The 27,780-nt window shown below is 42.1% G+C and overlaps 3 protein-coding genes across 4 annotated transcripts; all 3 read left to right on the forward strand.

Annotated features, from left to right (window-relative positions):
• Window positions 1–1,412: 1,412 nt before the first annotated feature.
• Window positions 1,413–12,225, forward strand: fads6 (fatty acid desaturase 6). Its single transcript, XM_084342998.1, has 6 exons — window positions 1,413–2,060; window positions 5,562–5,728; window positions 6,556–6,736; window positions 6,931–7,118; window positions 9,557–9,736; window positions 11,115–12,225. Exons 1-6 carry the CDS (start codon window positions 1,802–1,804, stop codon window positions 11,262–11,264), a joined length of 1,125 nt encoding a protein of 374 aa, XP_084199124.1. The 5' UTR covers window positions 1,413–1,801; the 3' UTR covers window positions 11,265–12,225.
• Window positions 12,226–13,610: 1,385 nt separating this feature from the next.
• trim16 (tripartite motif containing 16) lies at window positions 13,611–23,558 on the forward strand. 2 transcript variants are annotated; one of them, XM_084342880.1, is made up of 7 exons: window positions 13,611–13,699; window positions 13,955–14,780; window positions 19,066–19,161; window positions 20,350–20,583; window positions 20,667–20,838; window positions 21,158–21,253; window positions 22,608–23,558. In XM_084342880.1, the coding sequence occupies exons 2-7, from the start codon at window positions 14,073–14,075 to the stop codon at window positions 23,216–23,218; spliced, it is 1,917 nt and encodes a 638-aa protein (XP_084199006.1). In that variant the 5' UTR covers window positions 13,611–13,699; window positions 13,955–14,072; the 3' UTR covers window positions 23,219–23,558. The 2 variants fall into 2 exon arrangements, with proteins under 2 accessions (XP_084199006.1, XP_084199007.1); XM_084342881.1 differs by having other exon boundaries at window positions 13,612–13,699; window positions 13,968–14,780.
• Window positions 23,559–24,093: 535 nt separating this feature from the next.
• Window positions 24,094–27,776, forward strand: tvp23b (trans-golgi network vesicle protein 23 homolog B). Its single transcript, XM_084341959.1, has 7 exons — window positions 24,094–24,173; window positions 24,964–25,040; window positions 25,203–25,347; window positions 25,441–25,530; window positions 25,724–25,849; window positions 26,953–27,081; window positions 27,175–27,776. Exons 1-7 carry the CDS (start codon window positions 24,165–24,167, stop codon window positions 27,199–27,201), a joined length of 603 nt encoding a protein of 200 aa, XP_084198085.1. The 5' UTR covers window positions 24,094–24,164; the 3' UTR covers window positions 27,202–27,776.
• Window positions 27,777–27,780: the final 4 nt, after the last annotated feature.

The raw sequence follows: 27,780 nt of genomic DNA on the forward strand, positions 1-27,780 counted from the left end.
AATGTACTAGTAGTCTACTTACAAGTGTACTACTATAATACTTTTTGGTACTACGTTTTAGATTATAAAAGTAAACTTTGAAAACACAGCTAGTTTACATCAAATGTTGTACTGAAACTTTACCGTGAACTAGTTTTATACTGGAAGTATACTTTTACGTAGTGATGGACTGGACTCAAGTACATCTACTTAAGTACTGTACTTAAGTGCAATTTTGAGGTACTTGCACTTACCTATTTCCATTTTCTGCTACTTTATACTTATTCTGTACAAGTGAATGATTAATCATAATCCTGACTTTAGACTGTAAAGGGCAGTGATAGAAAGTAACTAAATACATTTACTCAATTGCTGTTTAATTGCAAGCTTGAAGTACTTTTGAGGTAATTTACAGTTCTACTCCACCACATTTCAGAGGCAAATATTGTACCTTTTTAACTCCATTACATGTATTTGATATTTGTAGTTACTAGCTACTTTGCAGATTACATGCTGCATCAGAGCCAAAGAACATTTGTACACGTTATTTGATCGGCAATCAATCAATCAATTAAAGAAATGATTCCATTTTTTATTATACTAAACAAAATATACTTAAAGTTTATCACTTTGTAAATAAGTAGATTTTTGAGTCTCGCTCAGAGTCTTATCATCCCAACTTGGCAAATACTGACGCTTTGGGATTGTGGACTCGACCTCGAACGATAAGACTCTGACATGACACTCAAAAATCAACATTCTCACCAAGTGTACCTTTGATTTAGTCAACTATATCTCTGATAAGTGCATAAAAAATGAAGGCATACTCTTATTTTTCATTTCAAAGCAGCATAGTAACAGCACACTGGAAGTGTGGTCTCTTTCTGTAGGGTCATTGTTTGCTGACTGCGTGCTTTACCTCTCTGGCCCGCGTGCACACAAACACAGACACTGACAGTCAATTAGTGCTTGCATAAATAAAAACCAGCAGCTGAAGGCTGTGGGAGGATGTAAGCAGATCTGTCAGACTCCCTGGTGTTCTTATGTTCCCGTCTCTGCAGAACCTGCTGTCCTGCAGCCTTAAAAACACACACACTGTTTATGTTAAAGTGCACACTGCAGCCTGGCCTCCAGCCCAGAACACTGGCCTCTCTCCAGCATGAAAAGCAGCACTGACATTAGATCTGTGCACGCAGATATTTATACTCTCACCTGAGCTAACACATAAACACACCCCGACTATCGGGACTCATTCTTACATAGCAGCATCTTGAACCTTTCCCCCAGTGAAGAAACAACTGACCAGCCACTGTTAATCCACCTCCTTCTCTCCCTCTCCTTTCCCAGGACGTTTGCCAAGGTTACAGAGATGGGAGGGGAGAGGAGGGGAGGGGAGGCTGACACAAAGAGAGAAGAGGGGGTGAACGACATGCAGAATGCATGAGAGAGGAGGGAGAAGCAGAGCCGAGCGGCTGGTAGTTTTTGGATCCATCACGTCACGGGGGCAGTCTTACATCTTCAGGCCGTGGGACAATAAATTCCTCTGCTGCTGGGCTGCATCAGGAGTCAGCTGACGGAGGGAGAAAGAGAGGAAACTGTAAGAGAGATGAGGAGGAGGTAGGAGAGAAGAGGAGGGTCCACCAGGCTCTTGAAGCAGCAGGAAGGGGGCTGGGCCTCTCTGACAATGCTTCTTGCCAATAAGGACTTTCGCAATGCTTACTTTGACCTGAGGACTTTGTGCTTCAGGGCTCAGCGTGAAAAGGCAGCGTTCAGCTCCGGCTGCTTGCTGACTTTGTTTTGAACATCAGCAAAGGGGGCTGACATGCAGAATGTACCAGAGGAGGGGGTGGTGAGGAGGAGAGTGGGCTCAGAGGACAGCGAGGAGTGGAAGAAGAACGGAAGGACAGGCGGCGAGGAGTGGAAGAAGAACGGAGGGACGGCCGGTGAGGAGGTGGAGAAGGAGTCCCTGATGATGGAGCTGACGAGGCTGGTGCAGAAGATGGTGAAGGAGAGCAGCTGGTGGGAGAGGAGGGGGATCGACTGCAGCATCCTGGCGGCAGCATTCCTCTGTCTGCCACCCGGTGAGTAAGAGTCTGAGGAAACTTCACTAAGCTGCTTCAAAGGGTGGAAAGTTACTAAATGTTGTTGGTAAAGAGGTAAAAATAAGTTATCGCTCAAACTAGAAAGGTGTAAAACAGAAGGTTTAAGTGTTTGAGTTATTTTATGGCATCTACCTGCTCAGAAAAATCCACCTTTTGGCTGAATCTGACACATGGTCTGACACGCTTTATAGCAATAATCATAACTCATAATGGAGCAATCTTGTCATTGTATGTTGGTAATAGTTAAAAAAACAAAAACATTTTGCAGTGTTTTGTGTGCTGTTCTTCACTTCATCTCATTTTTTAAATTAAAGGTGCATGATGTAAATTTGTTCACCAGAAGGGAAAGATTTTTTTTTTATGCGTAAACAAATTAAATAAACAAACTCTCTTTGTTTTCATGACTGAACAAACTGAATAAACAAACTGACCTTAAAGGACAACACAACTTCATACTGTTTTACTTTGCTTATATGTGGCGGACCCCGCCACCTTTCTAGCTTCAAACAGTGTTCTGGAGACCTTATTTTCCTCTGAGAACAGCTTGTTTATTCACTTATGGAACAGATCAATATTACCTCATTAATATTGTAAATAATACAGTTCTGAGTTTGAATTCCTTCTCCAGACCTCCACAGAGCCACTTTAAAGGAAACGATGAACACTCACATGGCTTATAACCAGCTCGTAATGTGTTACATCTGCCGAAACCACAGAAATGTTATTACCTTCTTATGATGATGATTATTGTCATGCTGCTATTTTATCTGTCAACGATTTTTTTTAAATTAATTGATTATTAAGACTATTAACGACTATTTGTGTCTGCTCTTTTCAAGATTAATTGTTCAGACTATAAATAATCTACAGATTATGAAAAATGGCAATCGTAACTTCACACAGCACAAGGCGATGACTTAAAATTGCAGTTCACCGTCGAGCTGAAACCACTGAAATTGTTCAAATTTCAAATGATAATTATAAACTTCATTCATATTGCACTTTTCTAAACAGGGTTACAAAGTGCTTTACAAAAAAGGAAAATAAATATCCATATATGAATATATTAGTGTGTCACTATTGTCTTTTCACTGGTAATTGAATGAAGTTTTTTTTATATATATACAGTTACAGACTCTCTCCACCTCGCTACACACGTAATTTGAGGGTAATTTATTTGCCAAAAAAAAACATACATATATATATATTTATGAAATACTGGGACATATAACTTCACATGGACATATTTGATATTCAGAGACTTGTCTCACACATGTGTGTGTCTCATATGAGGTGACATTTATGTGCAAATACTAGATAACATTATTTAGTTTCCACATATATAGAAAACTTTAAGTGTAAATATGTGACAGACATATTTGTTTTGCAGATTAATATATAGATATAATGTAAACATACATGGACTTTAGATTCAAGTGCCCCTGTACAAGTTAAACATTGTACATGGGCCCTTACAATCCAACCCTGTTGTCGTGACTGGTTCACGCACTCCCAGTATCTCATGGCCCCCCTGTAACTGGGTCACTGGTGGTCAGCTACTGACCTCAATTAGGACGAGAGCCTATTGTCGCTCCTGTCACTCGATCGTTGGTAGTGACAGCTCTCAGCAGCTTTACATGACACCTGGTTCAAGTTTAGATTCACTCTGTTTTTTCCCCGACTGTGAAGAAACACTCACATCTGAGTGGATTCTAGTCTCTCAGTGGAGCCGAGGAGTCGCCTGTCATTGTGTGTCAGAGCTTGTGACTTATCACCTCGAAATAGGCTGCTTTGAAATAGGAGGTGCAGTCTATTAGCGCAGTTTTATTGGGTTAGGAAAGAAACATGTCAGCTGAACCAGCTGCAGGAGTTGGTCCAGTCACCGGCTGCCTGTGTTGCAGAGTTATTACAGTTAAAACTATGTGGCCACAGCGCAACCACATCGATGCTGCATCTCATTAATTATTGAATGTGATCAGAGTGAGGTCATTCTGTGATCAAACTGACTTTGCAGGCAGGAAGTTGCTCTGAAAGTGCAGTCAAGACAATCAACAGAACCCGAACGCTTATTTCTGCATCATGTGGAAACCTGAAAGCAGAGACATTGCACGGTGATGTCATCCTGAAAGAAACCCCGTCGTGTGCGATGAAAGGGCGTCACACACAGAGCAGCACAGTCACCTCCAGTTAAGGATAAAGTTTCCTTCTTCCACCTGATCCTCCACCTGTCATGGCTGAAAGTCACACCACCGCCGCCGCCGCCGCTGCTGCAGTGGAATAGACGGATGGCTGCTCACAGATAACAGAGACAACTCTGCATGTTTTCAGCCACACAGCGGCGTTGCTGTGGGGATGAAGTGTGGGTCAGCCGGTCTGCTGATCCAACTACAACTACTGGATGGATTAACTGTGAGAAGAGCCATTTATGGTGCAGAAAATGAAAGCGTTACTAGTGCAGTGTTTATCCGCCCCAAAAAAGATTACTTTACTGTACCCTAGCCGAAAGCTAACGTTAGCATGTTTGTGTGTTTATACTCAGTGAACTCAGCACTCAGCAAAGACTCTGGTTCTCTCTTCTTCTTCCCCTCTCCTCTCTGTAACGTAACGTTCATGAAGTAAAGCACATTCCCCCTCCAGCTCCAGTCAGTGGAGCTCACCTCCACGGATCCCTGCTGCAGTCAGGCTGATAAACAGGAGTGAAAATAAATCCACTTTTTAATCTCTGAGCTCTCCTCCCGCCAGCAAACGGCTCCAGAGCAGAATCTGATGTGACTCCAGGTGTTTATTCCTCCAGAAGGTCTGGCTCTCATCCAGACTGTCTAGCCGGCTTCATGAGCAAATCAAAGATTAAAATAGTTATTGTCACACAGTAATAGTCACTGGGTCAGATTCCAACTTATCAAGGTCGGATAGGTTCAAGGTTCAAGGATGGAACAGCTGCTCTGCACATGAGTCATAAAGTTAAAACCATTTTTTTATGGTGGAGTGCTGGGGATGAAGTGAGGAGGCTCATAGTCTGAGGAAAGAAGCTCTGCAGTCTTATGATGCGGCAATAAAACAAAGTTTACTTTCTGCGGCCGCCAGAATCAAAAGTTCCCTGTGGAAGCTGAGATGTCGTTACAAAAGGTGACAGACAGAAGTCGTCTTTCTGTTTTTCATACATCCAGCAGCTTTGTTTTTCTTGTGTGAGGGACATTGCTGCCTTATGAGGGCGCTAATAAAGACTGTTTATCTTGCTGAACTGTGAGAAGTCAGTAAACACATCCAGCAGGAATTTAGAAAACAAAGAAACTCAAATAAAGATCGTAAAAACAATGAAAAGAATAATAAAGTAACTGTGTATGTAAAGGTGATGTAGTCTAAGTAAAGTAAACCTCAACATCTGTATGAATATTCCCTGTTAAGTTCACAAAGTCAAGGCATCAAAACGGCATTTTTGTGAATTAATTGATATTATTTCCTTGTGTCCTTGTGTTGCAGCCTTCCTGCTGCTGGCCTCCTCTCAGCTCCTGTGGTTTTCAGCTGGCGTGCTGCTGATGGGTGTGGCTCACGCTGTCCTCACCATCAAAGGGACACATCTGGCCAGCCACGGGGCGCTCAGCGAGTCTCAGGCCTGGGCGAAGTTCTGGGCCGTCTTCTTCATCGAGGTGAGATGTTCGGAAATAAACTGACGGCTGTCATTAAACACCTGAGGGAAAGCTTCTGTTTGAGTCGTGTTATTATGATCACATGTGGCTCTGTGGCTGCCGGTCCAAATCATTTTAGTGTTGCTGTGTTTTTAGATGTTCTCACTGGTATTTTGGCGTCTTTAAACAAAGACATACTTTAATACAAGTACATTTGCTTAGATACAAAGAGAGGATTTAAGAATATCTCTCTCAATATGTTGGAAAATGTGCTTAAATTCATACAGCAGTGTAACCGTGCAAACAGCCACAACCAGCAGGCAGATATCACCATGGAGATATAACTTCCTGTACGTATCACTGTACAGTAAGTTTTATGATTAGATATGCAAATGAGGCAGTCTTATTGAATATTCACTCATGTGCATAAATATCCAGAAACACAAACCTGTACTCAAATGAACGAGTACATGTGTATTTGGAAGGGAAGCTGTGACAGTGCAGGTGAAAGGTCAATCACCAGCTCATGTATGATCCTTGACACAGTAATATTTACGAGGGTGAATGATTACCCTTCACGGATGTGGCTCGGGTTAGTACAGCTGAGTTTAATAGCCTCGCTGTCTGAACAGTGAACTCTTGAACCTGTGAATATGGATGTGGATGATAAGTAAACAGACGGCATCATAACCTTTGCTGTTCTTTGCCCTCACTGTGTCATTACCTGCTTATCAAAAAGAGCATATAATAAAAAATAATCCAGTCATATACATATACGCCTGATAATTTTCATTGATAGTTTCCGTGTTGTTGTTCATAAACGAGCCATCTGTCCTTCATCCACTCAGATCTGTGGCTCGTTCTCAGCCCGGGCCGGCGTTCAGGGCCACATTAAGATGCATCACGCTCACACTAACGTCATTGGACTGGGTGACTCCAGCGTGTGGAAGGTCCCCTTCCTGCCTCGCACCGTCTACCTGTTCATCGCTCCCCTGGCCGTGCCCATCATCACGCCGCTCGTTGCACTCGGTAAGAGGCGCCACAGGACCAGAGATGGTTTATGAGTTCACACGAATATTTCAACATTAAATGTGACTATCAGCGTGAAGTTGAGACTTCTGACCATCTGATCCTGTTCATGTTGCCGTGTTACCTCGCCTCTCTCACTCAGCTGTGAGTTTATTCTCATGCATGTGACAGTTTCTGATTCTCTGGTTTTACAGCTCACATCAAAGGACAGTCTGCGGCCCTCGTCCTGAGGACCGTGCTGATGGTAACACTGGGCCTGTATTCACAGTACTGGCTGCTGATCCACGTCTCCGGCTTCCAGTCGCCTCTCAGCGCTCTGCTCTGCATGCTTGTTTGCAGAGCGATGTTCTCTGTGCCGTACATCCACGTCAACATTTTCCAGGTGAGAAATACCTGCAGCCGGCCTGCTGTACCGTACGTGTTCACCACACGGTCTTATCTCTGTGAGGCTGGCCTTAAAGGAAACAGTTCACCCCCGAAATGTAAATTCAGTCATTATCTCCTCACCCTCATGCTGATGAGGGGAAGTTTTGTAGGTTCATAAAACATTTCTGGAGCTTCACAGCACAACAGTGTTGCAGCGTTCTCCTGAACAGCTGAAGAAGTGGGAGCCCAGAGATCCCAAATTGATTAATTGACTTAGACATTATTTCTACCCTTTTTAAGATTACATTTTAACTGCAGCTGCTAGGCTCAAAGGGTCAGCATGCAGCATGTCTTAACCACCTGTCGAGGGAGTAAACAACGTCTTTTCAAATCAATTTGGATCCTGGGGCTTTAGTAGACTCGGATTAATGAGCCATTTTATGTTTTTTTTACAACTTGAAAAAACATAAAAATGTCTCCATACAGGTCGTCCGGTATAATCCATGTTCCAAATTGATTTGAAAAGGCGTTATTTACACCCCCGACACATGGTTGAGCTCCTCAGACTGATGCTTTTAGCTAAGCAGCTACAGTGAAAACTTCAGCTCAAAAAAGGGTGTAAATAATGTCGCGTCACCTCCATTTATCCAAACTGACATAGCAGCCCATTACTGTAAATCACTCAATCAGTCAATCACGTCTTAAACCCACCTCACATTAGATAAATGGTTTTGATTAACCCAACACAGCCTCGGTCGGATGAAAATCTGTCTGAACAGGAAGGGGGCGGAGGTCAGACACATCTGCCAGGGCAAATAAAACATGAACTCTCAGGTTCGTCTCGTTCCCAGGTTGTTCCACGACAGCTTGGCTTAATCCCAACGCTGATTAGGATCATGTGATATGACTGAGAGCTCCGACTATCTACTCAATGTGCTCCTATGATGGTCATCTGGAGTCAGATTGATACTGTGGCCGTGTCGCTTCATGCCAAACCATCATGAGAGCACTTTCTTGTTGCTCTGCACTCTGAGAAACTCTGCTTCAATGCAGCTTTGTGTTCTCATAGATCAGATCGGTCACACAGCTGAGGGGATAAAAAGGAACAATTCATGCGTGATGGAGTGTGAGTCCGGCAGGTCATTGTGCATTGTTCTGATCAAAAGGGTGTGAAGGTGGATTAGAAAACACAGGTTCTTGATGTGAAGTGTAACAGGGTGAAGGGTTTGATCTCTGTGGGGGGTCACACTGAAACCTGTTCAGACCTGTCTGCTGCTGCTGCTGTTGGCTGCTGGCCGATATTTCCCCCCGAACTCAGTGTTCCCATGGACCTCTGGCTGAGGACGACCTTTGGTTAGGTCGACTCCGGTGTCTCGTTTGAAAACATGTCATAATAAAACTCTTCTCGTTTCCCTTCTATATGAAAACACTAAACATTGACGGTGAATAAAAAATAAACATATTCCTTATTTTGCATTATGCAGCGGTGGTGGCAGGTTTCTTGTTGTTTTGCTTCATTAATGCAGAGCAAATATTGAAATTCGAGGAATTGAAATCCAGTTTGTTTGAGCCCGTTCCTGATTTACCAAATGAACAAAACAAGCAGCTACTCTTGGATACACATTTCCTCCCTGGGTCAGACTTGTCTATTTCTTCCATTTTAAGACAAATTTTCATACCTTTCTCCTCTTTATAGTTATCACAACCTGTTTCTGGCACTGTACAGGAAGAAGTACAGGATATTACTGTTGCGTCTCGTCTTCCTCAGTGAGTGAGAGACGGACAGAGAAATGGAGAAGAGAAGGAAACACTCAGCGAATTTCTGACGTCCTGGAAATAATTATTTAAATTTCTTCGATAAAGTTTTAAAGGAGACATATTATACTTATTTTGAGGTTCATCATTTTATTTTAGGTTACTACTAGAATAGGTTTACATGCTTTAATGTTAAAAAAAACACATCAGTTTTCTCATACTGCCCAGTGCAGCAGTCTGAACTGCTCTGTTTTAGCCCACCCCCTGAATATACAGTCTATTCTGATTGGTCCGCTCACACACGCCTGACCCAGCACAGCTAACAAAACCAGAGCAGCTGTGCTTAATCAATTCTTACATGCCAAACTAGCCACTAGGAATAAATTATACAAATAAGTGATGTAGTGTGATGTCACAAAGTCTCAGAATTAAAGGCGGGACTACTGACGAGGCGTTTCAGGAGCAGTGTTTTCTGTGGGAGAGAGGAGCTTCTGTTGGTGCCGACTTTGACCGTTTTAACTTTAAAACCTTTTACATGCACAAAAACCCATAAAACAACAAAAACTATTATTCTGTGTTCTTTCCTGAGAATTAAAAGTAAAGTTAAAATCCAGTTGCAGTGTACTTCTTACTTTGTTTTGTTTTTATAACTTGTGTAGTTGAAGATCAAACCGAACTAACACCGCGTGTAATCTGCAGCACATCGGCCTCGACATGTTCTCTCCGACCAGCCGACCAAAGAGGATCTACCAGATGACCCACGGGGTCCTGAACCTGCCGCGTAACCCCGTGCTGGACTGGATATTTGGACACTCGCTTATCAACTGCCACGTGGAGCACCATCTCTTCCCCTTTCTGTCTGATAACATGTGTTTAAAGGTGAGAAAAACATTATATATTATCAGTCTACACGTGGTTTTATCTTAATGTGCAGCTGGACTGATTTTCACTGCGCTGGGAAAGAAGGTTAACGAGTTCAGAGGTGGAAACAAACAGAAACAATCATTACTTTGATTTTACAAAGTAATCATAAAGCATTTTTATAATGAACTGGCATAAAATAGCAAAAAATAAAAACAGTTTACCGAGCATATATGGTATGTACAAAATATAACTCCCACTACAGAGGTAGAAAGTAGTGTGGCAAAAGTCCACATAGCCTTTCCTCCAGTAGAAGTACAGAGACGTAAGTACTGATTCAACTACTTTACTCAAGTAAAAGTCATAGAGTACAGGCTCTGAAATGTACTCAAAGTATCAAAGTAAAAAGTTTCCCTCTGAAGGACATTTGTGAGGAGGAGAAGGTTCAGATGTTTGTGTTCAAGGGAGGAAAAGTCAAAAGTTGTCAGACAAATAAATACTAATATGCTGTTTCTTGGTGTTAATCAACAGTAATAATGTTTTTGTTTGTTTGTTTTATTTTACCAGTATTAACATCATAAATGTCTTGTTAATAAAAGTCAATGCATTTGTGCAAACTGAGGTTTCATTATGAAAGAGCCACAACAAAACTACTGGCAATAAATAAAAGCTTCCATTTGTTTTTATTATGACTTTCGTTATTACACCAGTATATCACAGTTAATCTGACAGACACATTTAAAGTAAATAAGATGAACCAAAACTGAGGTTTCATTATCAAGAGCCACAACAAAACTACTGGCAATAAATAATAAAGTATTATTTCTTAATACTCACTGTTTGATTCACACAGCTTTATTTGTTTTGGTTTATCATTAATAGCTTTATTTGACTGCACATTAATCAGTGTAATCGCATGATAAGTTCAACTCAACCTCTGAGAGCGCGTTGTGAGCTGTTTTCTGTGGCTCCGGAAGAGATTTGAGATTAAATCCACCTTGATGACGACATCATTTTTTCCTCATTTGAGCCTGAAACTTTAAATTTTAGCGGGAAACTTTAATTACAAAGTAAGTTTTAAAGACCTTAACATGCAACAGACTATTAGTGTCTAATGATTTTTCCACTCTGCTGCTTCAATCTTGACTATCTTTTTGAAAAAATCTGTCCCCAGTGAGCCCTTTAACTTTATTGGAGAGCAATACAAAATCTGTGGACTAGCCCTTTAAAATATAAAAAATAAACATGGTACACTCAGTATCCATTTAAGACCATAATACTATATGTACCGACAGATTAACTAAACAATATGCAGTAAGATTAAATAAATAATCCAAGTTGAGAAGTCAGTAACTTTCAGATGTTGATGTGGATGATGTGGTCCATGTGTCTCCAGGTGAAGCCCGTCGTGTCCAAGTATCTGACTGAAAAGAAGCTCCCGTACCAGCAGGACAGCTACCTCTCCCGCCTGAACTTTTTCTTCCACAAATACCAGGAACTGATGGTGTTCGCCCCGCCGATCACAGAGCTGGTGGGGGTGCAGTAATGAAGGAGAAAAACTATTCAGACTGAAGACTAAAGACTGTCGCTGTCGCTGCTGCTGCTGCTGCTGCTGCTGCTGCTGCCGCCTCAGTGTTTAGGTTCATCTCTGCCTCCACAGTCCAGGTTTGAATAGTCTCTAACGTACAGGATAGGTTTTAATCAATAACACATACACTCATGATGTTAGGAGCTAAAGTAACATGAAATCCTCATGATAGCTTTTTTAAATTATCATTTTAACTGAATGAATAACCTGCACTATTAGAGGTAATTTAAAGAATAGCACAAAGATAAGCGCTCAAACAAAAGATGAGGAGTGAGTTCGATGTCTGATGACCTGGAGTCTGTCTCATGAAGCGGCTGATTCAGCTCAGTGACTCTCTCTGTGAGCACCTGCTGGTCCTTGATAACTGGTTATCAACCAATCAGAGGATCTTATTTCATGAGATATAAAGAAATTGGTGATATTCACTCGGAAATTCATTCACCGCCTTTGGATTGAATTTTATATTTCTCTCTTGTCGCAGCGCTGTGCTTATGCTCTGGTTATGTTTACGCACAAAAACCACTTGGTTAGGAAAACATCGCGGTTTGGCTTGAAATACTTGTTTTGGTCACCGCGATCACAGATGGAGATGGTCCTAGTCTTTATGCTAAGCTAGGCTAATCACCTCCTGGCTCCAGCTCCACAATGTATTACAGTTTTGCTGATCTTTTCGTCGAACTCTCAGCACGACCAGTTCATGTATTCCCCAAAATGTCCCATATTTAGACTTTACTGATTAACTGAAGAACAAAACTAGGATAACACCACTGATCCCGCTTTATGAGACAGGCTCCTGTTTCCATAGTGACAGATGTTTGTTTTCTGTGTCACTTCCTGACTGCACTGTAGTTACAAGCACAAACATTATAGAGTTGTCTCAGCGTGTTTAATGTTTTCTGATAATACATTTTAACATTAATTTTCGAGAAGTAATTATTGTTTTATTGCCTTTATTGTCTTATAGTCCAGTATTCAAACATCTGTGCTGCTCGTATCCAGTTGTTGTTTAAGTGACATTCCTGATAAAATAAATGATTGTGTATTTATATCAAATTAAACTTATCCAGATTTTTTTTTAAACCTACAGACAGCGATAATGAAATTGGGGGCGTAAATTGGTCACGTCTCATCTTTCACACACTCACACAGTATAAAACACATCAAGTAGTGCTGGTGTATATTTTTACCACTTGGGGGCAGCAAAATGAACAGTGAACACAACATGAGCACATTATGACCTCATTAAGGTTGAACATTAGCAAACAGTTACTACTTTACATTAACGTTTATTAACTTGGAAGGAGGTCTTGTCACCTGTGTCTGTTTGTTTGTGTGTTTGTTGGTTTGTTGGCAGGAATACGCTGAGTCTGGGCCCAGAATAGACCCAATTAACTTATGGTGCTGATCCAGATAAAGGGGCAGATCCAGGAGTTTTTCTTTAAACTGTGAGATAGGACGTTTTTTTTTTTTGTTTGTTTGTGTTTGTTTTACACTTTAATTAATTTCTCAGGGAATAAAGCATCAATCTTGATGAAAACATCAGGCGTATTAAGGTGACTGGTACCTCTGATCCCGATCCTAGATCTGCTGAGCTGAAATTGTAGTTAAGATGTTACGGGTGGTTCAAAATTTTGAGTGATATGAGGCTGAAGTTTGATTTTGGATGAGGCTTGATTGAATTAAACGGGACTGTTGGGCCTTTTTGCTGCTTTATGGGAGCTCAACCTCGACTGTCTCCCACATAACTCGAACTCTGCTCTAAGATGATATGTATTATATTAAAATACAGTTGTTTTTCTGCAGGTGCTCCTTCTTAGACACATGTACGACTTCGAATGCAATCATCAGGGATTAAAATAACTTTTAGTTTTTGTAGTTGGAAGCTATGTGTTGATAATGTCACGTGTGAATTGCTTTAATTAAAGATTACATACAAGTAAAAATAACCTCAAAATCATTTTTACCTCTGCAGAGTAAAATGTAAAAAGATGTTTTAAACATTTTTTTTTAAGACAGAAGAACAATGGGGACCCATGTCTCTAATTGGCTGAACACACATGTGATTAATCACATGACCACTTGACTGTTCCTCATGAGTCACTTGATAAATGTGCCTTATTGTCCACTTTGACTTTTACTCATACTGGGCTCTTGAGTGGCTCTCTGATATCCACGGGCTGCAGTCACATGGTGGCAGTATCAGCTCTCATTTTGCTGATTCACTCAGTGTATTTACATTTTCACTGGATTTTCCACTTGTACTTTGGAGCAGCAGCAGCAGCAGAAATGCTCGCTTGACAAAAGGCTGCAGCGATGACTTCCTCATTTTTATCTGGATAGCTCAATCATGCTGTAACAGAGGCAACAGAGCAGTGAATGAATCCGTCAGTGAGGTAAGAAAAACATCTGTCAACAAGTAATGTTGTCACATTTGCTTTGTGTTCAAACACGGTGCATGTGGGAGAAACTCTACACCTCTTGTGTTCCTCCCTGTGCAGCGTGGGCTCCTCCCTGTGGTTTCTTTTCCTCCGGGGAAGGGAGGGCAGTGATTCAGGCGTGGGTGTATCTCTTGTGTGCTGGCCCGCCCGCTCGCATGTGAGTGGTTAACATTTCGACTGAAACTATGGGCTTCAATTGACATCCTCTAGGTGTGGCTTTCAGGCTCTTCAGCGCGATCCAGGAACTACCAGCTGACAAAAAGTGGCTGAGCCAGTTATTCTCAGACAGCAGAGGAGAGAGGCTGACAGAGAGGGACGGACTGAAGACATGGCAAATACAGCAGCTGAAGAAACGGCTCCCATCTCCAACCAGCAGCCGTGTGGAGTCCGCTCAGGTGCACTGAGCGGAGACAAGCCGGCAGCCTGCGGTCACTCTGTCTGTGGCTCCTGCCTCCAGGACAAAAGTAAAGGATGTCCTGAGTGTCTGCAGAGCCCCGGCAAGCCTGAACCTGACAGCCCCAAACAGAACGGGACGGAGGCTGGAGCTCCTGAGATCGAGAGCAAAGAGGAGCCGGACTCCAAGACCACAGGGGAGATCAAGATCCAAGAGGACCTGAAGGAGTCCGAGGATCCCAAGAAGCCTGAGGAGGAGGAGAAGAAAGAGGCAGAGGAGGCGAAGAAGGAGGCAGAGGAGGAGGTCAAAGAAGAGGAGGCGAAGGAGGAACCTCTGGGCCCCGACGATGTGGTGTGCGACTCCTGTATCGAGAACCCCCGCAGGGCCCTCAAGTCCTGCCTCACCTGCCTGGTGTCCTACTGCGAGGCCCACCTCCGGCCTCACCTGGAGAACCCAAAGTTTCAGAACCACCGGCTGCTGGAGCCGCTCCGGGACATCGAGAGGCGGACCTGCGAGAGCCACAAGTGGCCCCTGGAGCTTTTCTGCAGCGCCGACTCCTGCTGCGTCTGTCAGGACTGTGTGACGGAGGAGCACAAGGGCCACAACATCGTTCCTGTGGTGGACGCTCGCAAACGAATAGAGGTGAGAGATCCGTCACTCACACGCTGGATTCATTTACTGTCATGACAACTCCTCAAAACGGCATGTTTATACATCTTAATCTATTAAATTCACCCTTTTTTGTAGCCTACAACTAAACTTCTCGAACAATTAGATGATTCTCTCTATATTTAATTGTGTTTGATAACAATTTTGATAATTAATTAATCATTTAATCAGTGGTTTCTACTCTTTTTTGGCTTGTGACCTTTTTACTTTTACTTTATTTGCACATGTAAGATCAGATCAAATCAGATTAAAAGCAAATAACAGAAACAGACAGAGACATTTTTTCTATATAACAAATTTAAAACGAGGCCCCTTATCTCAGGTTATAGCTCAGTTTAAGTAAACTGTGAGCAGCTAAAGCAAAAAGTAATTATTTCTTTACAGATGTGTTTTTGGGAGCCTGGACAGGTCAAAGTATTCAGTATTTCACAAGAGAGTCAGAAAAAAGAACTAATTCCTTGGTTCCTGGCCCTCAGGCTGGAAAATACTTTTCTAAAATATTTATAAAGTTAAATGTCAAACAGTCACTGCTTCCAGATTTGCTTGTCTCTGTTTTATATCAATATATCTTTGGGCTCTTGAGCTCTTTGCCAAGGCAAGGCACTTTTATTCATTGAGCACCTTTCAGACACAGGGCAGTTCAAAGTGCTGCACAGAGGCACAGCAATGCATTAAAATAAGACAGAGAAAATGTTAAAATGTTATTTAAATACAAAAGAAAGGCTAAATTAAGCAAATAGAGATTAAAAAGAAACTGAATTTAAAAGAAAATGAATATCATGATGAGCAAATAAATAGTTGCAGCTTTTAATTTATTGTAAAACCACAGTATACAGAAATGTTTTAAGTCCTTAACTAACCAACTTAACTTCATTTATTACTACTTGCCCTAAGTTTTGGTAGTATTTTGGCGTTTTCTGCATTTTTGGCAATTTTCACATCTTTTTTTCTGTAGCAAGACTGAACTTGGACAATTTCTCACAAGACAAAATAATCTTTTAAAAGTCTGAATCCAGTCATAACTCAAATTTGACCAAAACCGTAGTCACTGTGACTGACGAGACAGTGTCTTTGAACAGAGGACGACATTACTTAACACCCACCTACAATGCAGTACTGAGTTCCCTCCCCAGACAGTTTAACGACCATTCACACCTGGGCTCACCTAGCCCTAGCAACCCACATGAAGACCGGTTGGACCAACGACCCACAAGTGGCCCTAACGCCTCTGTGAGGACACTCCCACACTGAGTTTAAAACCCTGCAGCTCCCCTCCAGAACCAAACATCAGACTTCTAGCACAGAAACTAAGAACTTTAAATGAGCTGATGGTTGAAGCAGACCTCAGGTTTGTTCCTCAGGTGTCGACCATGGAAACTAAAAGCTGCTTCAACTTGCATGATTCTGATCCTGGGAACATTGAGTCAGCCTGTGTTCGATGACCTGAACGGTCTAAATGCTTTGTGACGTATACATTTACCAGAGATGTACAGGCCTGAGACCATGTAGTGTTTTACAGAGAAGCAATATGATTTTAAAACCTGTCCTTTGACACACAGGAAGCCAGTGCAGTGATTTAAGGATTGGCGTAACTTGCTCCACTTTCTTGTTCGGCATTTTATAAGCTCCAGGCCCATTATTTTCTCAAACTGCAACAAGCCTCCGGTGTGGTTTTGTCAGCTGATAGCTGTGTGTTTTCTTTTATTTATTTTACAATCTGTGGTTAAGGTGGAGTCCACATGGTTGAGCAGACAAATACTGAGGACTGAAGCTTTGAAGTTTAGAGAATATGGCAGCACAAGTGCCATTGAGATGCAATTTGGGCTCCAAACTTATCCTAAAGGCACAGTTCTCCCAAAAATGTCCACAAAACATTTCTAGAAGAAGGGATATTTATAGCGATGTCCAACTGAGCTGCTATGATGGACGTGACCTTTAGCTCCGTGTGGCGGGGATGAACTGTATCCTCCACGTGCATCACAGTTGTTCTCACAATGCAGCTCTCATCACTTTAAATCTAATTAGGACGCTCGTTCTGACTTAATATCCCATGTAAAGCCCGTCAAATCACAGTCTGCTCTGTGATTAACAAGATGGTCTGTCGGTCTGGAAACTTAATACTCGGGTCTATTTCCACGCTCTGACGCAGCGAAAGCTCAAGCTTCAGCCAAAGTCTCATTTGTCTTTTCTTTTTGACAGTTAGTGACCCTCAGGTTCAAGCATTCCAGTCCAGATTCCTGCAGAGATCTGGAGCTTTTAGCCTACACCTGTTATTTGCGGAGTGTGTTGTTGCAAAACCTCAAAGTGCTTCATTAGAGCTGTAAAGCAAACACTGTTGGGAGGCTCGCAGTGTCAATAAAGCTGTTTGAGAATGCAGGTAGAATACCAGTCGCAGTCGCAAAACATGTTTCCTTACATCTCTAATTGTGTTTGAATAGAAAACAACAAGGGGAATTAATAATACCGACAATATTTTCTGCACAAGAGGAAACTTCCTCTCAAAGAGGTTTACTCACACAGGACCAACAGTTAGAAAAACAGGCCGGACAATAGATGGTTGAGTCTGATGACCTGGGTGTGAAACTCAACCATCAACTGCCTTTCTCCAGAATCGCTCACCCCACCTTTAACTGAGGCGAGGTTCAACACAAAATGTTAACGCATTCATTTTGTATGAATACACAGTAACAATATAGTTTTTACTTGCGGTTCTTGTTGTACAAATCGAGCAAGAATATGTTATTTGCGGCAAAAGAAACATGTAAAAAGTCCTTTTTCTTATCGGGGAGGGGAGGGTTTATTTTTCTATCCAGATGGCAAGATAGCATTTTTTAACAACCCTCTTGATTTGGGTGATTATGACGTAATGCTAATAAATGAATTCACAAGCACAAATTCCCTCTGGACGGAAGTTGAGAGGCTGTTGGGTGTGTAACAGATATTTGTCACAGTGCCAAACAATGGATTTGCTCTACTTGTTTAGCAGAAAAGTATTTCTGCTAGCTGCCACATGTCAGCACAAGCCCTCTGCTTCTGCTCTGGCCTCATTTGTCCCGATAAATCATACAGAGCTTAAACCGATGGATGAGTTAATATGTCAGAGCCAAGTTACATTTAATATTTATACTTTTCCATTAAAAGAAAATATGGTTTTGAGGATGGACTGTGTTACTCTTTGAACTTGAACACATGTAAAATGCTTGAGTGGCATGTTGTGATCTGGTACAAATCCTCAATTACATCAAGACAACTTAAGAATTTAACTTTTGAAACATTAAAGATTATCATTACTTATCTATCTATTATTTATTTGTTATTTATTCTCTACCTGACTGCTTGTCTGTCAACTCTGACGTTACGTTAGCCTCCAACCTTTGTGGTGACAGTGATTTATCATCAATAAGTCAGTTATGTGCCTTTTCACAGTTAACTTCCATACTGTAATGTATTTAACATTTTTATTTTTGTTAGTAGCGTTTTTGATCTAATTGATAACCCCCTCAGTGTCATAGATAACCGCTAGCAACATTAGCTAGTAATCAGTGAAGCCCAACAAAGCCAAGCTCACTGCTCATAAACTTGACGGTGCTTCTCTTCCTTTCAGTAGCCAGCTAGGCTAGCTGACCGCCTAACCTCACCAGAGAGGTTAGCCAAGACAACATTTTCGTTGTCTTGTCTTGTTGTGTGCATTTGTATGTACATGACAAAATAAATAACTAAGCCACACTTCTGGATCTAATTATTTCTGCATTGTTGAGACAAGTGGGGAGAGACGGGATCCTCTTGTACCCCTCACCGAATGAAATTCCTCAGACAACACATTTTAGCTGTAGGGCATCTCTGTAAGACTTTCACATTACATGTCTGGCTGTTTTTTTTTATCATAGACTTGATGCACTGTCACACTGGAAATGTTCACCTCAGGATCTGAACATTATGGAAAAGAATCTCTTTCTGTAGCAGCTTCACCTCCGGATCCGCCCGGACCTGCCCGAGGAATTCAGACTTTGAATCTAAAAAACAAAAACAAGCCTTTGAAAACCACAGACATCAGAGTGTAGAATAGGATGTGAGGCCCCCACGTACAGAGAGAAGAGGAAACCAGGAAACAACACCGTTTTCCTGAAGAAACAGCCTGAATGTTTACATCAGCCCAGATACATTTGCTTTCCATCTGTTAGGATCGGCATATTTTCAGCATGAGGACATGGTTGTGGTTTTTCTGCGCTGACTTCTGTTTTTCCTCTGATGTTCACAGAAAGAGCTCAGGGAGAAGCAGACGGAGATGGTGAAGACAGTGACGGCAGCGGAGAACGCCATCAACAAACTTCAACTCAACACAGTCTCCATCGAGGTAAACCCACCGCATGACTAATCAGAAAATTAGCTCACTGTCGCTATGTCACATGAATGTCACAATACTTAATGAGTATCAGCTGGTTATTTTTGGCCTGAGAAACCACCAGCCTGTAAACCCTGAGGTATCGGAGCCACCCAAACCGAACAGGTTTCCCTGCGGTGTGTGAGGTAATCCATGTTTTTATTTGGTTGAGTGTTGGTGAGGTAACAAGTTATCCCTCAGTGAGCTGGCAGTTATGTAAAACCATCATGTGACCAGATGCATTCCCTACCTGCTACCTGAGTATTTGAGATACCTTCACTTCCTCCCTCAGAATGTCAAAAATGCCTGGCCCGCTGCCATCCGACACGAACAATCGCCGCAATAAATGTTGGCCACGCATGTTTCTATAAACCACTGACATGTTGCACCTTTACATTCCTGATGTTGCAACTTTAAGCGTCTTTTGGTTGGTTCAATTTTGTGTTTATGTTGTCATTAGGTTTAGGAACAAAAACCATTTGGTTAGGGTGCCGACAAGATCATGTTTTGGCTTACTTGGCTCTGCCGTCACGGTGGAAAATAGTTGTGATGTCTCGTTAAAAATATTCGGTTTTGTCGATATTATCACAGCTGGAAATTGTCCAAGCATCTCGTCAACAATATCTGGTTTTGCTGCCGATCACACGGCTGGAAAATGTCTCGACATCTTGTCAAAAATTTCCAGCGGTTTCATGCTTATGGATATTCAAAAACCTTGTCTCGATCAGTGGCGATCATGTCTTGGCTTACTTGATTCTGTCGCCACAAACGCGGCACAATCCCTTTTTTTTCTACTGACAGCTGGAAAATATCTCCACATCTTTTCAAAAATATCCAGTGGTTTCACGCTTACGAATGTCCACGGGGCAACTCGAACGGTGGGGATCATGTTTTGGTTTACTTGTTTCTGTCGCCAAAAACATGGTTGGAAAATGTCTCAACATCTTGTCAAAAAAATCCCATTTTGTTGCCACGAACATCACGAAACGTCGCATTCATATCCAGTGGTTTCATGCTCACAAATGTTCAAACGGCCCCTTGAACAGTGGTCTCTCGCCCAGCTCGCCCAAAACCACCATACATACAAATTTAACGTATCCGTGGTTTGTAAAAAGGTAAACTGTCACCATTTCACTCTGAACTAAAAGCATTATTCCACAGCATTCGGTGACGGAGGTACGAGCGACGATCGAGAGCCAGTTCGAGGAGCTGCAGGCGGTGGTGGAGAGGGCGAAGCGGGAGCTGACGGAGATCCTGGAGGGCGAGGAGAAGCAGGCGCTGAGGCAGGCCGAGGGCATCCGTGTCCACCTGGAGCAGAGGTGCACGGAGCTGAAGAAGACACAGGCGCAGATGGAGAAGCTCTCCAAAAACAAAAACGATGTGGACTTCTTACAGGTAACACCAGCAGGAGCGAGATCATTTGTTTCTAGAGGGGAGAGTCCTGCAACGATCCTCATGTGGTTGTGTTTGTTCTGCAGGAGTACTCAGAGTGGAAGAAAGAAGCCACTGACATTTCTCTGCCTGGAGTCTACATCGGCCTCATGGACCGCCTGAACTCCTTCAGCCGCGTGATCGTCGACTCCACGCAGGAGCTGTGTGACATGCTCGTGTCTTCATACATAGAGAAAGTTAAAGAGACGTGCAAGAACGGTGAGAAAAGAAGGAGGAATTCACACTCGAGCTCTAAGATACAGTTTTCTGCACAGACTGTCTGTCCGGGGCGTGTTCACACCTGTAAAGAATTTTCAGCCTGCGTGCCACCGCTGTGGAGTTCAGGTACACAGCGGTGGTAACATGAGCGATGACAATTACATAGATGTGCTCACAAACCACCTGTGAGCTCCATGACTCACCTGTTTTGTAAGTCACCGGCTGAAGCTGAAAGACAGCACATACTTGTTTCCCTGCGGTGCATTCTCGTGCCAGCTTCATGCAAATGACACTGAAATGTGTTTCCTTTTCGTTGCAGACAAAATGGGGATAAAGACGACAGTGCAGCAAATCGTTGCAGCCAAACAGAACATGTCCATACCAGATCCGGTGGCTCATGCAGACTTCCTCAAGTGTGAGTGTTTTTTTTTTAGATGTGTGAATGAATATGGGCCAAAGGGCAGAGACAGTGCAGTCATGGTTGTGGTAGTGAGTCCCACTTCCCTGACATCAGAGAGTAAAGATGATGCACGGAGACAGCTGTTTCAGGTGCAGTCCTTTGAGTCCATTCAGCTGATAAACCGGCTCTGGATCAGATAAACGAGTTGAACAACTTCCTGAATACAGAAAAGAAAAAAGTATTCGGCCTGAAGAGCTGGAAGTGGGGACTAATAACCTGGAAAAAGACAAGGAAAGCTTCATCCATCCATCTGTAAATGTTTATCCTGTTCAAACACACAGTGGGCTGAAGCCTTTTCCAGTACACCTGGACGGGTCTATAACAACGCTGCATTGTTTTCACCTGCTCAGGAATGTAGCTCACACACTTTTTCCTTCTGAATCCCCCAAAGACCCACCACCCCGGGCTTTAGATCAACTACATATCAGCTGTTTACTACATTAGGAAAGGTAACTAGAGGAACCTGGTTGAGTTTTCCTCAAATAACAATATCAGAAGTGGAAGAAGTAGCAGTACAACAATGTGGAAAGTAAAAGTTCCCTTCTTAAGTAAAAGGATAGAAGTATTATCAGATAAATGTAGTTAAAAGTAAGAGCACTCACAGGGGCCCTGTGATGGACACATTATCACAAATGACATTACAAGTTTGCACTGACTTGTGGAGTCCATGCCAGCTCGAGTGCATGCTGTCAGAGAGACGTACGAAATACTAAAATTCATGGAATATTTTCTAAAGATTCAACTTTCCATTAAAATTGTTAAGCTTATGTATTTGTTTGAAAAAATAGTGTTACATTAGAAACAAAGCAACATAGAAATATATTAAAGCAACGCTATGACACTTGAGAAACATAGTTGAGTCTCAGCGCTGTGGGTTAGTGACTTGAGTCCAACACCAGTGACCTGATTTGGTATTTGACTTTGATTGGTATCTGACAATCTGAGCATGACGGTGGTGTACCCCGCCACTTGCCCAATTATGTCAGCTTGGGTCGACTCCAGCTCCCCGTGACTCTGCAAAGTATAAATAGGGTTTGCAGATGACAGACAGAGGGACAGATGGAAGAAATCTTGCTGTTTTTTGTCGGGTAACCTCCCAAAAGTGTCATGAAGCACAAGTTTAACCTTTAAAATGTTGTATTTTATAAGCTGATCTTGTTTTTTTTAGGTGTGGTTTAAACTGAAACATAACTTCAGCTGTCAGACAATGTAGTGGAGTAGAAAGTAGAGTTACAAAAACAAAATGGTGACCTTGGTGACTGCCGCGGTATTTGCACTGTTGACTAATATTTTCACAATCCTCCCCCAGATGCCGCCCACGTGAGTTTTGACCCTGACACGGCTCACAAGTTCCTGCGCCTGACAGAAGAAAACAGGAAGGTGACTAACACCACGCCCTGGCAGCATCCTTATCCTGATGTACCTGAGCGCTTTGAGAGCTGGCGCCAAGTCCTGGCCACAGAGAGCTTCTACCTGGGGCGGCACTACTTCGAGGTAGACATCAGCGGAGAGGGAACACACATCGGCGTGACCTACAAGAGCATCGACCGCAAGGGCAGCGAGAGCAACAGCTGCATCACTGGGAACAACTTCTCCTGGTGCCTCCAGTGGAACGGACGCACCTTCTCCGCCTGGCACAGCGACGTGGAGACCCCTCTGAACATGGAGAAGTTCACTCGGATCGGGGTTTACGTGGACTATAGCAGAGGCCTCCTGGCTTTCTACGGCGTGGATGAAACCATTAAGCTCATCCACAAGTACGAGGCAGAGTTCCTGGAGCCTCTTTACCCGGCGTTCTGGTTGTCCAAGAAGGAGAATATCGTGGCTTTGGTGGCTCCCGGGGAGCCGTTACGGCTCAAAAGTCCCTCTCCTCCCACCTCACCTGCAAACGGAGCTATTGTTTCAAAACCAGCAGCGTAGCGATGAATAAAATGAGAAAAGTCTGTTTGCTCTGCATCATTTAAGGGACAAGTCAACAATGTAAGACTACTGTCAACAACAACAAACCTACACAAATCAAAGAATAACCCCAGAAACTGTAAGGGAAAGAAATGAAAAGTCTTGCCACAAATGTTTTGTACAGCTGCTGGATAACTTGTGAATGTTTCTGTCATGTATATCTGGGCTCAGGTCATGTGTACGTTTGGGACTATTGTTACTTTCTCATCACACTGTGAATTCAGAGGTCTTCTATATTTTCTGTATGCAAATAAATCATTTGTATCATCATTTGCCAATAAAAACGTCTGTTTTCTTTACAGTTCAGCCATACTCAGTATATTTTGACTCAACAGGCTCACTTTAATCTGAATTTCTTTCTGAAGACAGTAAAATACAGTAATATTATGTAGTATAACACAGTAAGCTGGTGGTTTTACTTGAAGTGCAGTCTCTTACATAATAACATGCTGTGTGAACAAATGATGCAGGCCTTTAAAAAGGTTCTTGGTACTTATAAACAACACAAATCATGTCCAGATGTTTACCCGGTTTGTTTTATTTTGAAAACTGTCCGCTCTGGTAGTGCTGTGTGACTCGGTGTGGTAAGGTACAACATACGTCTACAAGGCCTCACAGATATGAATTGTTTTGAATGTAGCCACAATAAACAATAAATCAATAATCAATAAACAGAAGAAAAAACAACAATCAACAATGATTCAAAAATATATATTGTCATTAAATTACGTAATAGAGAAATTTCGTAATAAGAATAAAATGTAAACAATTCAATTAAATGTATAATTCAACCACGAAATTGATGACGTACTACTTACGTGGCACGTTTTGGTCACGTGACCGACTGGGAGAGTGACGTGTCTTCCAACTGAGCATGTAACCAGGAAGAGCCTGCTCGGATTTCAACATGTTAACAGTAAGTGGCGATTTTTAATACTTACACCTTATCTGTTATATAGGATATGTCAATCAGCTGATGTCTTTTCATCTCGTAGGACTAAAAACTGCTGAAAAATGAGTTCGTCAACACAAATATCCTCCCAGCTGCGGTGAACAGCTGTCGTGCTAATGTTGCTAGACGGCTAGCTAGCATGCTAGTGGGCAAGTTAGCTATTTACATTTCTACACAGCCAACGTTAACTTAATTTAAACGTTTCAAAAACACTGTACATGTACAGTTTTGTTCTGTTAAACACCTAAACGTGTTTTTCGGGTTGTCTTTGCGTTAACACTTTGTCGCTAGTAGTCAGATAACGCTAGCTAGCAGCTGAAGTGTTTCACTGTCAGCTAGCGGTAGCAAAGTAAAGTTGAATACGTTATCCTTTCTGCTGACACGTCATTATTTTTCATCAAATAGAAGTATAAACTCGCAGATATATCAACGGCATCGTATTGTTGTTAGTCATGTTTAATTTCAGTGAGCAAATGTGTTCAAATGGTTTAGCAATGGACAGTTAGCATGTGACATATCAAGCTACAGACAGAAAAGCTAAAACATTACATGACGTGACGTTACAATACAATTCTTACTGATTACAAATTAGTTTCTGAACAAAACACTGGTAGCAAAGTGGTGTAGGAATTTTAATTCAGCTGAGACATTGACTTCAAGTATTCAAGCTCATGTGACCCGATGTAAACAAAAGTCGAGATGATCCTGTGTTCTGAGTCTTCAGGGGTTTAGCTCTTCCTTATTGATCCCTCAGGATAACAACGATGAAGACGTGTCTCTGTTTGATGCGGAGGAAGATGCGGGGAAAAGGTCAAAGAAGTCGAACATTAAGTAAGTTAACACATGACTGATGGATTTAACTGTCTCTGGAGGGGACGTACAGCAGACCAGCAACAACAACTTCTTTGATAATTGATTAATTGCTTTAATAGATGTTTTGTGTTTCCAGCTTCTGTAATGTAGTTGAAATATGTTATATGTCTCTGTTATCAGGCATCCAGTGGCCTCCTTCTTCCACCTCTTCTTCAGAGTTATGGCCGTCATCGTGTACCTGCTCTGTGAGTTTACTGGTGGAAGTTTCATCGCCTGCATGGTGACAATAATCCTCCTGCTCTCGTGTGACTTCTGGGCAGTAAAGGTTTGTTGTTTGCTTCTTTTACAAGAAACTTTCTCTTGTCAGCAACATGAATTCTTGTCCCTGTGCTGATGTTAATGTACTGTGCATTTACAGAACATCACTGGGAGGTTGATGGTTGGTCTCCGCTGGTGGAACCAGGTGGACGATGATGGACGCAGCCACTGGGTGTTTGAGTCTAGGAAGGTGAGATGCTCCTCAGTTTGTTCCAGTTTACTTCGCAGTTGCAGTACTTGTTCCATCCCACATGTGACTCCTTAACCCCATATGACACTGACCTCTTGTACTGTATGGAGTTGATGAATGTACTTGTTTACTGTCAATCCAACTTATACTATTTGCAGCTGTCCTGACTGTGAGAATATCCTGTTTTCTTCAGGGTACTGGGAAACAGCAAGCGTCAGACTCCGAGTCCCGAATCTTCTGGCTCGGACTGATCGTTTGTCCGGTCCTCTGGGTCATCTTTGCTTTCAGCACCCTCTTTTCCTTCAAGATTAAATGGGTGGTAAGTTCTCAACTTGTTCCCACAGAACAAAAGTGTCACTGTGGCACCTACCCCATCGGTCTCCGTTTCTCCGTCCCTGTGACTTCTCTGTTGACTTTATTCAGCAGTGTGTTTTATAAAGTCACCTCAAAAAACACAACTTGTGTTTTTGTGCCTCGTGGGGGAGGCTTGTGTTGATGACGCAGCCTATTAACACTATTAAAACCAGTGTGGCACCGAATCACATCGGCCCTAACCAGCTGCACTTACAAGTTTTTACGAAAAAATTACATAAGATGGCCAAGATAAAGTCTTTGTTTTGTGCTTGAGAGAGAGAGAGTGAGGGCTCGATTTGAGAGAGAGCAGTTTTTGCAGTGACCGGCGTCTTTTCCTATTTGTTTTCTAGAGGCTTTTAAGTGTTTTTGCGTAAATCAATCTTGAGCTGTCTAATCGGGCCCCTAAGAGAGACGGAGAGAGGCCCGCAGCTCTAAAAATAGAAAATGAATACGTGGTGCAATTAAATGTAGGAGGAACCCTGTTTTTGTCAGCAAATCCCACAAAAACGCTGAAACCAACAATAGTTTCCAAACGCCTGTGCACTCAGCACCGAGCCTAATGCAGATGTAATCTTAAAAAACAAGTCAACAACAAAGGCTCTGATTCCAGCTTTTAAATGTGAATATTGGACTTTAGGAAAGATTGATCGACATTTTTCAGCATTTTCAACAACTCATAGATTAATCAAGTACATACGTGACAAAGAAAATAATAGTTAGTTGCAGCCCGACTCTAGTGAGTATTTGTGGCAGCAGGGTGGTGTGTGTAGGATGAGTCAGACTAAACTACAGTGTGTGTGTTCATGGTAATGACGAAACTTTCTCCCAGTGGCTGACTGATGTGTTTTAAATAGCTTTTGGACAACAATGGATCTCTATGGCCCAGAGGAAGAAGATATTTCAGGCTGTGATACACACGTTATACTTGTTAGGAGATACATTCACTGTTGGTTTCAATCTTTTCTTGTGATTTATTGGTAATCAAAGAAATGTAGAATGTAATCAGCCTGAAATAATGAATAAAAGATAATGTCCCATTTCTGTCATACTCTGTCTTCCCCCTCACAGCCTGTAGTGATCATGGGTGTGGTGCTGCAAGGGGCCAACCTCTACGGCTACGTGAGGTGTAAAGTGGGAGGCAAGACCAGCTTGAAGAATATGGCCACAAATTATTTTGGACGACAGTTTCTCAAACAGGTGATTTAAATTTCGACTAGAAGACACAGAATATTCACATTATTCTGTTTCACAGATTCTCATGTTTGTGTCTTGTGTTTTTTTCATCCACAGGCGATGTCCAAAGAAGAGGAATCGTAGAGTGCCGCTCTGCGATTTTAACACGTTTGCATTATTGTTAATGCTCTTACATTTATTCTTTTAGCAAGTGGATACACAGAGAGAAATGTTTCTGCAACGTGAAATGAAAATAACACTTTGTGATGCGTTTTTCTTCTTTTTAATGTAACGTGTGATTCAATCAGTCCTGACAGAGGGAGCTCTGAGGTCTGAGGTCTGGTAGCTGTTTTCAGTAACTGGAGCCCGGCAATAAACCCTCAGACTCTGGCTAACACTGAGGTGTAAATGCATGAGTGAAAAAAAGGGCTTGACATGTTAAAGTTCGATGTGTCCTGTAGTCTCACTGCTCCCGGAGATATTTCATTTAGTTTGGTATCTTATTTAGTTTGTTTTTTCATTCCCTCTAACTCCAATCTTTATATAAGTAAATAATGCAGTTTGTTTGTGAGAGGTATTGTTCAAACATTTTGTTTGTGCAATAGACAGTGTTATAAAGTAAGAGTGTAAAGTATTCCAGGAGATTTGTAAATATGTATGTAAAGAAACTATGTGGAACATCTTCTTTTGTGCTAATACATTTGTAACATTTTTCCGAACATG

Source organism: Pagrus pagrus (assembly GCF_965226575.1).
Source record: "Pagrus pagrus genome assembly, chromosome: 21".
Taxonomy (NCBI): domain Eukaryota; kingdom Metazoa; phylum Chordata; class Actinopteri; order Spariformes; family Sparidae; genus Pagrus; species Pagrus pagrus.

Coding starts and splice junctions, on each gene's coding strand:
- tvp23b (XM_084341959.1), top strand. Junction 25,348..25,440: donor GTGACTTCTGGGCAGTAAAG/GTTTGTTGTTTG, acceptor GTGCATTTACAG/AACATCACTGGGAGGTTGAT. Junction 27,082..27,174: donor GACGACAGTTTCTCAAACAG/GTGATTTAAATT, acceptor TTTCATCCACAG/GCGATGTCCAAAGAAGAGGA.
- trim16 (XM_084342880.1), top strand. CDS start 14,073: ATGGCAAATACAGCAGCTGAAGAAACGGCTCCCATCTCCAACCAGCAG. Junction 14,781..19,065: donor ACGCTCGCAAACGAATAGAG/GTGAGAGATCCG, acceptor TGATGTTCACAG/AAAGAGCTCAGGGAGAAGCA. Junction 20,584..20,666: donor ACGATGTGGACTTCTTACAG/GTAACACCAGCA, acceptor TTTGTTCTGCAG/GAGTACTCAGAGTGGAAGAA.
- fads6 (XM_084342998.1), top strand. CDS start 1,802: ATGCAGAATGTACCAGAGGAGGGGGTGGTGAGGAGGAGAGTGGGCTCA. Junction 2,061..5,561: donor ATTCCTCTGTCTGCCACCCG/GTGAGTAAGAGT, acceptor CTTGTGTTGCAG/CCTTCCTGCTGCTGGCCTCC. Junction 7,119..9,556: donor TCCACGTCAACATTTTCCAG/GTGAGAAATACC, acceptor TGTAATCTGCAG/CACATCGGCCTCGACATGTT.